This window comes from Anolis sagrei, chromosome 4, assembly GCF_037176765.1.
Source record: "Anolis sagrei isolate rAnoSag1 chromosome 4, rAnoSag1.mat, whole genome shotgun sequence".
Taxonomy (NCBI): Eukaryota; Metazoa; Chordata; class Lepidosauria; order Squamata; family Dactyloidae; genus Anolis; species Anolis sagrei.
In genome coordinates, this window is record NC_090024.1 from 236,585,533 (window position 1) to 236,595,549 (window position 10,017).

At 43.9% G+C, this 10,017-nt stretch overlaps 1 protein-coding gene across 1 annotated transcript in view; it reads right to left on the reverse strand.

The window, feature by feature from the left end:
* Positions 1-9,587, reverse strand: part of LOC132773036 (peroxidasin homolog) — an 80,542-nt gene extending 70,955 nt beyond the window's left edge. Inside the window, exon 1 of the mRNA XM_060771936.2 lies at positions 9,231-9,587. Coding sequence (XP_060627919.2) covers positions 9,231-9,394 — 164 coding nt within the window. The 5' untranslated portion in view covers positions 9,395-9,587. The remainder of the gene's footprint in view (positions 1-9,230) is intronic.
* Positions 9,588-10,017: the final 430 nt, after the last annotated feature.

The window sequence follows — 10,017 nt, forward strand, 5'->3', positions numbered from 1 at the left end:
CCAAAAAATTATTTTTGTTGCTACTTTATAACTGCAATTTTGAATCATAATATAAATATATTATATGCAGGATGTATTATCATTCACTGGACCAAATTTGGTACAAATACCTGATATGCCCAAATTTGAGTACTGGTGGGGTTTGGAGTGAGGGATTGATTTTGTCATTTGGGAGTTGTAATTGCTGGGATTTATAGTTCACCTACAATCAAAGAGCATTCTGAATTCCATCAACAATGGAATTGAACCAAACTTGGTACCAGAAGTCCCATGACCAACAGAAAATCCTGGAAGGGTCTGCTGGACATTGACTTTGAGTTTTGGAGTTATAGTTCACCTACATCCAGAGAGCACTGTGGACTCAAACAATGATGGATCTGGACCAAACTTGGCACGAATGCTCAATATGCCCAAATATGACCACTGGTGGAGTTTGGGTAAAATAGACCTTGACATTTGGGAGTTGTAATTGCTGGGATTTATAGTTCACCTACAATCCAAGACCATTCTTAACCCTACAAACGATAGAATTGAGCCAAACTTTCCACACAGAACCCCCACGAGCAACAGAAAATACTCTGTTTTCTGATGGTCTTTGGTGACCCCTCTGACACCCCCTTGCGACCCCCCCCCCCCCGGGGTCCAGACCCCCAGGTTGAGAAAGGCTGCAGTAAATAAATAAACTATTGTATCCAAAGTCTGCATTCATTTGCTGCTGCTTCTTCCATCTTTCTCTTGGAGAGAGGGAATAGTCTCTCTAGGAATTTGTTTGGTTCTCCAAGTGATTTTATGGCATACTTAATCCAGATGTTACCATTGGGTTGTCCTGGAGGACACTAGCAAAGTCCTTGAGGGGATATCTTTCTAGGAATATCTGGGTCAGGTATGGAATACTGAAAGCAGAGGTGAGATTATTCAATTTGTTCAGTTCTGCAGTTTCATGTAAATGCAATCTGGCTGAGATCATATCTCCAAGGATATGGGCATCTTAACATAGTATGTTTGTAGTAAACATCACAGACATTTGGTGGAAGGGAATGAATAAAATAGTATCTTCACCCCCTTCCACATCTAATACGAGAGAGAAGAAACCATACAGCACTAACATTGGATGTATCAGTTGCTGCCCAGATCTTGCGGGTGGTTTCCTTTTATCCTTCCTTCTTCCCATGTAGCTTAACGCTGAACCTTTAAAAACCCCAAATGTTACATTGTGGAACAAATAGCCAAAACGATCAATTTGGTTCAAGAAGTCACTGAAACAAATAGTCCACAGCTGGAGTCTTTTGTTGAAGTTGATTGGCTCCCTCTTACCAGTTCACATCTGGACAGGGGAAGCAGGACCAAGCCAAGATATAATTGCTGTCATCCATCACAGAGTATTCTTCAGAGCTGACTTGTCTGTTTGTTTGCCCTCGGTGTCGTCTGTGTTTGGGGTAAAGTATTATGAGCCAGTGTGCAATTTTGTTGATGGGGATAAATGGGTCATTGGCAATGAAAGTTGGTGTCAGCGAGACACTGAATCTGCCTGGATTTTATACGTTTCCAGTTATAAAGAGCAGAAATGGGGAAGATAAGCATACCTTCCAGCCTTTCTCATATGAAAACCGGGATGTGTGTGGCCAAGCAACATCAGAGTGTGGTCAAGATAGCAAAAGGTACTACTACTACTATTAAGAAAGAGGAGGTGGAGGAGGAAACAAGATAGGAGAGGATACAACTGTTTGCTTTGGTCTAAGCCAACTGGGAAGATGGCAAGCTATTTAACCTCAGCAGACTGAAAGCCAAAACCAAGGCCACAACAACATCTGCTATAGCAGTGGTTCTCAACCTTCCTAATGCCGCGACCCCTTTATACAGTGCCTCATGTTGTGGTGACCCCCAACCATAAAATTATCATTGCTACTTCTAATGTTAATTGTGTTACTGTTATGAATCATAATGTAAATATCTGAAATGCAGGATGTATTTTCATTCACTGGACACAATTTAGCACAAATACTCCATGCAGTCATGCCGGCCACATGACCTTGGAGGTGTCTATGGACAACAGCGGCTCTTTGGCCTAGAAACTGAGCACCAATCCCCAGAGTTGGACACTACTGGATTTAATGTCAGAGGGAAACTTTTACCTTACCTTACCCAATATGCCAAAATTTGAATACTGGTGGGGTTGGAGGGAGAATTGAGTTTGTCATTTGTGAGTTGTACTTGTTGAGATTTATAGTTCACCTACAACCAAAGAGCATTCTGAACTCCACCAATGAGGGAACTGAACCAAACTTGGCACACAGAACTCCCACGACCAACAAAAAAATACTGGAGGGGGTTGGTGGGCATTGACCTTGAGTTTTGGAGTTGTAGTTCACCTACCTCCAGCTAGAGCACTGTGGACTCAAACAATGATGGAATTGGACCAAACTTGGCACAAATACTCCATATGCCCAAATGTGAACACTGGTGGAGTTTGGGGAAAATAGACCTTGACATTTATGAGTTGTAGTTGCTGGGATTTATAGTTCACCTACAATCAAAGAGTATTCTGAACCCCACCAGTGATAGAATTGGATATGACCAACAAAAAAATACTGTGTTTTCTAATGGTCTTTGGCGACCCCTCTGACACCTGATCATGACCCCTCCAGGGGTCCCGACCCCCAGGTTGAGAAACACTGTGCTATAGAATCATAGAATCAAAGAGTTGGAAGAGACCTCATGGGCCATCCAGTCCAACCCCATTCTGCCAAGAAGCAGGAATATTGCATTCAAATCACCCCTGACAGATGGCCATCCAGCCTCTGTTTAAAATCTTCCAAAGAAGGAGCCTCCACCACACTCTGGGGCAGAGAGTTCCACTGCTGAACGGCTCTCACAGTCAGGAAGTTCTTCCTCATGTTCAGATGGAATCTCCTCTCTTGTAGTTTGAAGCCATTGTTCCACGTCCTAGTCTCCAGGGAAGCAGAAAACAAGCTTTCTCCCTCCTCCCTGTGGCTTCCGCTCACATATTTATACATGGCTATCATATCTTCTCTCAGCCTTCTCTTCTTCAGGCTAAACATGCCCAGCTCCTTAAGCCACTCCTCATAGGGCTTGTTCTCCAGACCCTTGATCAATTTAGTCGCCCTCCTCTGGACACATTCCAGCTTGTCAATATCTCTCTTGAATTTTGGTGCCCAGAATTGGACACAATATTCCACGTGTTGTCTAACCAAAGCAGAATAGAGGGGTAGCATTACTTCCCTAGATCTAGACACTATGCTCCTATTGATGCAGGCCAAAATCCCATTGGCTTTTTTTGCCGCCACATCACATTGTTGGCTCATATTTAACTTGTTGTCCACGAGGACTCCAAGATCTTTTTCACATGTACTGCTGCTCTCGAGCCAGGCATTGTCCCCCATTCTGTATCTTTGCATTTCGTTTTTTCTGCTTAAGAACTCTAATATGCTGATGATAACGTAGTCTATGTGCATTTGAAAGAAGGTCAACAAGCCACTGTAGACACTTTTGCAGAAGCATACAAAGAAGCTTGACTTCTCATTGAACATTGAGAAAACTAAAGTGCTTTACCAGCAATCCCCAGCCAATCCCTCTATAATGTCAGAAATATTTATTTATTTATTTATTTATTTGGACCATTTATATCCGTCTTTCTCAACCTCCAGAGAGAGACTCAGGATGGCTATCAGCAGGCACTCTTCAGTGCTGACACAAAATAAGGTGTAACGTTAGAAAATGTTAACTATTTCCACTACCTTGGCAGCCACCTCTCCACAAATGTCAACATAGACACTGAAATAGAACACCGCCTGAGCTCTGTGAGTGCAACATTTTCCCAAATGAAGCAGAGAGTGTTTAAGAGCCGGTTCATCCATAGGGAGACCAAGATGCATGTCTACAAAGCCCTCCCAACGCTGTTATACACCTGTAAAACATGAACTGTCTGCAGACGTCACACCCAACTCCTGAAAGGATTACATCAGCGTTGCCTCCAAATAATCCTGCAAATTTCTTGGTAAGTCATGTGGGCAAATGTCAGTGTGCTGGAAGAAGCAAAGACAATGAGCACTGAAGTGATGCTTCTATGCCATCAACTCCGCTGGATTGGCCACGTTGCCGAATGGCCGATCACCGTCTCCCAAAGCAGTTACTATACTCCCAACTCAAGAACAGGAAACACAATGTTGGTGGACAGGAAAAGAGATGTAAAGATGGTCTTAAAGCCAACTGTGGCATAGACACTGAGAACTGGGAAGCCCTGACTCTTGAGCACTCTAACTGGAGGTCAGCTGTAACCAGCTGTAGAATTCAAAGAGGCAAGAATGGAGGGCAAAGGGAGAAACTTGCCAAGAGGAAGGCATGTCAAGTTAAGCCTGATTGGGCCCGCCTTCCACCTAGAAACTGATGTCCTCACTGTGGGAGCACATGCTGATCAAGAATAGGGTTCCACAGCCACCTACAGACTCACCGCCAAGACACTACACTTGGAGGACCATCATCTGGCCCCATATACAAGGGTTACAAGGGATCGCCTAAATACTCGGAGGATCTCTCTTCTCCACTGAGTTAACTGAATGAAAACTGCTTTGACTTTGAACTCAGTTTGCAGCAAGTGAATTAAACTGCAGACAAAGGGGGAAAGTGAGAGAAGGGGAAGAACCCGGGGCATTTTAAAAGTGACAGAAAAAGTGGGATGACAGAGGATTAATTGGAACTGTGCTTGCCAAGCCAGGGCAGTTGCAGACTATGCATTGTGTCTGCATTGTATTTTTAAGTCACTGAAAATCCCAGGATCTCAGCTGGATGGAACTAAAAACTGCATGGAATGTAAAACACTGTTGCAGCATTTGTGCCATGCACATGTGGAAGACCGTTTGGTGGACTGAAACGTGTGTTCTCCAGCTGTTTCTGTAACTCGTTTTTGGCAAAGGCCTGCCGCCGCCAGACGCCATGGGAGAGGCTTGCCCCTTTGGCTTCCTCCCTACTATACTGGGCCTTTTTGTTCATTTCCCTGGAAACAAGCATACCTATTTTCCTTCTGTCGGACGCTGGTTGGAGGTAGAATTTGGGCTTCTCCCCCAACTTCCCACTCTGGTTCTTTCATCTGCCGCTTTCACAGTTTTCTCTCTCCGCTCCAGACTGCCAAGGCAACTTCCTTCCCTTCTGTTTTTCTTAGCTTCTCCATTGCAAACAGGCATAAACGACCACTACTGCAGACTGTACCTCCTTTTGCTTCTCTTGGGTGAAATCACAACCAAGTTGGTGTGGATGGTCTAACATTTTGGAGATTGAATTATTATTATTATTATTATTATTATTATTATTATTATTTGAAACACAACAAGATGAGTCCACAGCAGACACTCTGCTGTCTGTTGTAGTGGATCACATGTCGGACACTCCCCAAGTGTCTAGGAATGTGTGATGTATTGGTAAATAATGCGTGCAGATCCCAGTAAGGTGGCCTTCTGCAGCTGGCAGGTGGTAATTTTATCAGTACCGATTGTGTTTAAGTCCAGGCCAAGGTCTTTAGGCACTGCACCCAGTGTGCCGATCACCACTGGGATCACCTTTACTGGCTTGTGCCAGAGTCCTTGCAGTTCGATCTTTGAATCCTCGTATTGTGTCAGCATTTATAATATTTTTATTTTACTGACACAAAAATGCAGTATGCCACTACAAATGAGATATATATGCTGGATTTTGTATCACAAAAGTCGAACACTTCCCAATCGTCTAGGACTGTGTGATGTATTTTTAAAAGATGTGCAATTATTATTATTATTATTATTATTATTATTATTATTAATATCCCACTTTTTCTCTCTGCAAAGGAGACTCAAAGTAGGCAGATGTATATGTATCTCTGGCAGTTTGGCAATCAGAACAGTTTCTTTTTTACCCCAGACTCTCCTGCCCAGTCAACCATACAAAACACAGAGGAAACTAACCGCATAAATGAATTTGCAAAGCTCTTTTGTTTCCTTTTTCAAACAGAAGTGGTTCAGATTGAACATATAAATACCAAATTGCTAATAGTATTCTACACTATCCTCTCTATGCAAAAAAAAAAAAAAAAAAAAAAGCATTCAGAGAGACCCAAAGAAAGACAGGAAAAGCTCTTGATGTTCTGAAAGATCACCTGTTTTGGCCTCCCACTTTGAATCCCACCTGCCAAGTAGAAAAGCTCATCTCTGATCACATGCACTTGGAAAGAAACAGAAGAACTGAAGAAGAGACCATCATAGGATCACAAAGCTGGAATATGCTGGAAGGGACATCTGGGGTGCTTCTACACAATAGAATTAATGCAAGTTGACATCACTTTCGGGAGTGCTTTGTGTGTTTCTGCATGGACAGGATGGCTCTTGTGGTCCCTTCCAACTCTATGACTTTAATTGCCATCGCACAATACTGTAGAATCTTGGGATTTGTAGTTTGGTGAGGTACTACCACTCTTTGGCAGAGAAGGCTAAAGACATTGTAAATCTACAGCTCCCATATTTCCATAAAATTACGCTATGGCAGTTCATGTAGTGTCAAACTACATTAATTCTACAATATAGATTTGGGCAAACTTTTTAACTTGGTGGCCACATGGTGGACAGAATGGAGTGGGCAGGCCAGGAGGAAGGGGGTTCTTCTCAAGTCCTCTCCCTGCCTTTTCCTCCCCTTCCTCTTCTCTTTTGGAGGCAGAAAGTGAAGGAAAGGCAGGAAATGTTTGGATTCCAAAAGGCTTCATCAGGATGAGATGGTGGACAGGAGAGAAAATGTGTAGCCATTAGGCCTCTTATTGCCTACTCCTGATATAGAATCCTAGAGCTAGAAGAGGCTCCCAAGGGCCACCCATTCCAATCCCCTGCCATGAAAGAAGGCACAATCAAAGCACTCCTGGTAGACAGCATCCATGGAAAAGCCTCCAGAGAAAGAGATTCCATCACACTCCGAGACAACATACGCCACTCTCCAACAGCTCTTGCTCTCAGGAAGTTATTCCTAATCTTTTCACTCAAATTTCTTTTCCTGCCATTTGAAATCATTGCTCTCTTGTGCCTTGGTTTCTAGAGAAGCAGAAAGTCAGTTTTCCCCTTCTTACTCCTCAATGGGACCCCCTTTAAAAAACTGAAACATGGTTCTCCTGTTCCCTCTCAACCTTTTCTTCTCCCAGCTAAACATCTCCCAGGAGGAAAGGAGGAAGGAAAAAAGAGAAGGGAGGAAGAGAAGGAAGGAAAGATGGAAGGGAGGGAGGGAGGGAGGAAAAAGGAAGGAAGGACGAAAGGATAGAGGGGAAGGAAGAAGGAAGGGAGAAAGAGGGAGGTAAGGAAGGAATCGAAGGAGGGAGGGAGGAAAGGAGGAAGGAAAAAGGAATGAAGGATAGGATGGTGTGAGAGAGAAGAGCCTGAGAAAAGAGCCCAAGAGGCCGCATCTGGCCCCCTGGCCTGGGTTTGCCCATACCTGGTGTAGATGCAACCTCTAGTGCAACCTCTTTCCATGCAGGAATGCACACGTCTTTAGAGATGCTCATCCAACCTCTGTTTAAATATCTCCAATGAAGGGCAGTCCATCATCCTCTATTGCTTGTGTATTCTCCTTTCAAATAGCTCTTGTGGCTAAGAAGTTCTCACTAACATTTAAGAGGAATCTTCTTAAATGTTTGGCATTTTGGAGCATTTGGCATTTTGGAGCATTTCAGAATTTTGGATAAGGGATGGTTAACATGTATTTGAAAGATAGTTCAGAATTTTGAATACATTTGTAGCAATGGCAACTTGGTAAGATTTTATTACCATTCTGTCATTGTTGTCATTATTTCTGTGCTATGGATAAAGGGACTAAAGCTAAGAGATGGAATTTCTAGCCAGAGGTAAAGCTTGAACCCAGGCCTTCTGGATTCAAAGCCTGGCTTTCTAGCTACATAGGCTCACTTGCAGTGTTCATACTGTTTGTTCATTTTGCTTTAGCAAATAGACTTTTGGGAAGCAAGGTTTTGGATGGAGCTGCTGAGTGCTTAAAGTGATGGATATTCACAGATTCAAATCCTATCCTTGTTGTGAGTTTTTGAGGGAGCCAGAGAGCCATTGGATTAGGATTCTCCAGGACACTCAGCTTGGATTCTGGTTGACCTTGGAAACCCAGGTCATATTTACTCATCTCCAGAGGGAGCTAACGGGAAACTTCTAAGTAAATGTACTGTATAGGAGGAAACCATGAAAATGAACAAGATCTGGCTACCAGTATTAAAAAATTCTAAAACTGCAACAGCAAAAACAGCAGAGAGGAAACAGGCAGGGACATCTAATTACCTTTCAAGAAGAGTTTGCTCCAGGCACAGTCAGCCCATTGTATGCTAATCAAGGTGGTCAGTTGAAATATTCACACCTAGCCCAACTGACAAAAGTCCTTTGTCTCACCCTGGTCATTCCACAGATATATAAACCCTTTCCCCAGTTCCAACAGACTTCACTACCTCTGAGGATGCTTGCCATAGATGCAGGCGAAACATCAGGAGAAATGCCTCTAGAACATGGCCATATAGCCCGAAAAAAACCCCACAAGAACTTCTAAGTAAATCTTGCCAAGAAAACCCCATTATAGGTTTGCCTTAGGGTCATCCTAAATCCCCCGATGGCTCAGTGGGTTAAACCCTTGTCCCAGCAGGACTGAAGACAGACAGGTCACAGGTTCAAATCCAGGGAGAGAGCGGATGAGCTCCCTCTGTCAGCTCCAGCTCCCCATGCAGGGACATGAGAGAAGCCTTCCACAAAGGATGGTAAAACATCAAAACATCCCGGCATCCCCTGAGCAATATCCTTGCAGATGGCCAATTCTCTCATACCAGAAGCAACTTGCAGTTTCTCAAGTCGCTCCTGACATGAAAAAAATCATAAATCCCAAAAGCGCTAAAGGCACACAATAACAAGCAAGTTTCATGATTTTCAGACTTTGGAATGAATAAATCAGCTGCTTGACAGACTTATATCACAATTAACTCTTATTATACTCCACCCTTCCTTCCACAGCTATACATCTGTGCTGAAATACCTGCAGCTTTAATATTCTATCTAGCAGTGCATCCAAAGAAGGAAGTCGACTGAACTCCATGCTGAGAAATTAGTCTAAAAGATTCTGCTGGATCCCTTCTCCTGCCATCTTTTCATTTTTTTAAATGTTGCAACAGGCTAAAACAGATGTTTCTTGGGGGAAAAAACACAAAGAAAGCTGCTACTTACAGGACATTTGTCTGTGGTGGGACCTCAGGAATGGTTTCCAGCCTCAGATGCATACATCTTACTGTGGTCCTGAAACACAAGCAGCGGCTGGGACAAGAGGCAGCCAAGACAGGTAAGAGGAGCAGAAGGCAGATACTTGGAAGGCCTGTGCCTTGTCCCAGCATGGTGTTTGCAGGAATGTGAAGTCCCCCAGATTTGGAGCTGCAAAGAAGCAGACAAAAATTCCCCAGCCTGGAGGGCTGGCGAGGAGGAGGAGGAGGAGGAGGAGGAGGAGGGGACACACACAGACATGTGTTTCCAATTAAGTTAAGGCAGTTTGACAGGCCAACTCCCACCCTCCCGGCTTACGATGCACATACTACGTCCATCCGAGAATCACACTGCGACCCTGGTTGGGCTCAGTTATACACAGCAGATTTTTTGGAAAGTTAATTCTGTCCTTGGCTCCCTGCCTGATTGGGAAAGGGGGGTGCTTCCTTTTCCCTTGATGGCAAAGGGGGAGGATTTGGAAGCCCCAGAGGATGGCAAAATCTGCCTGGATACCCAAGGACTGTTTGGGAGAGAGCGGACTATAGTACAGCAAAGGCAAAGCTGCCCATGGCATGTACATGCATTCAAGCCAGAGATTCCTAGAGTTGGAAGAGACCACAAGGGCCATTTAGTCCAACTTCGTGCCAGGCAGGAACACACAATGAAAACACTTCCGACAGATGGTCATCCAGCCCCTGCTTAAAAAACTCCAAAGAAGGAGACTACCCCAGGCTCCCAGGCAGCAGCACACTTGCTT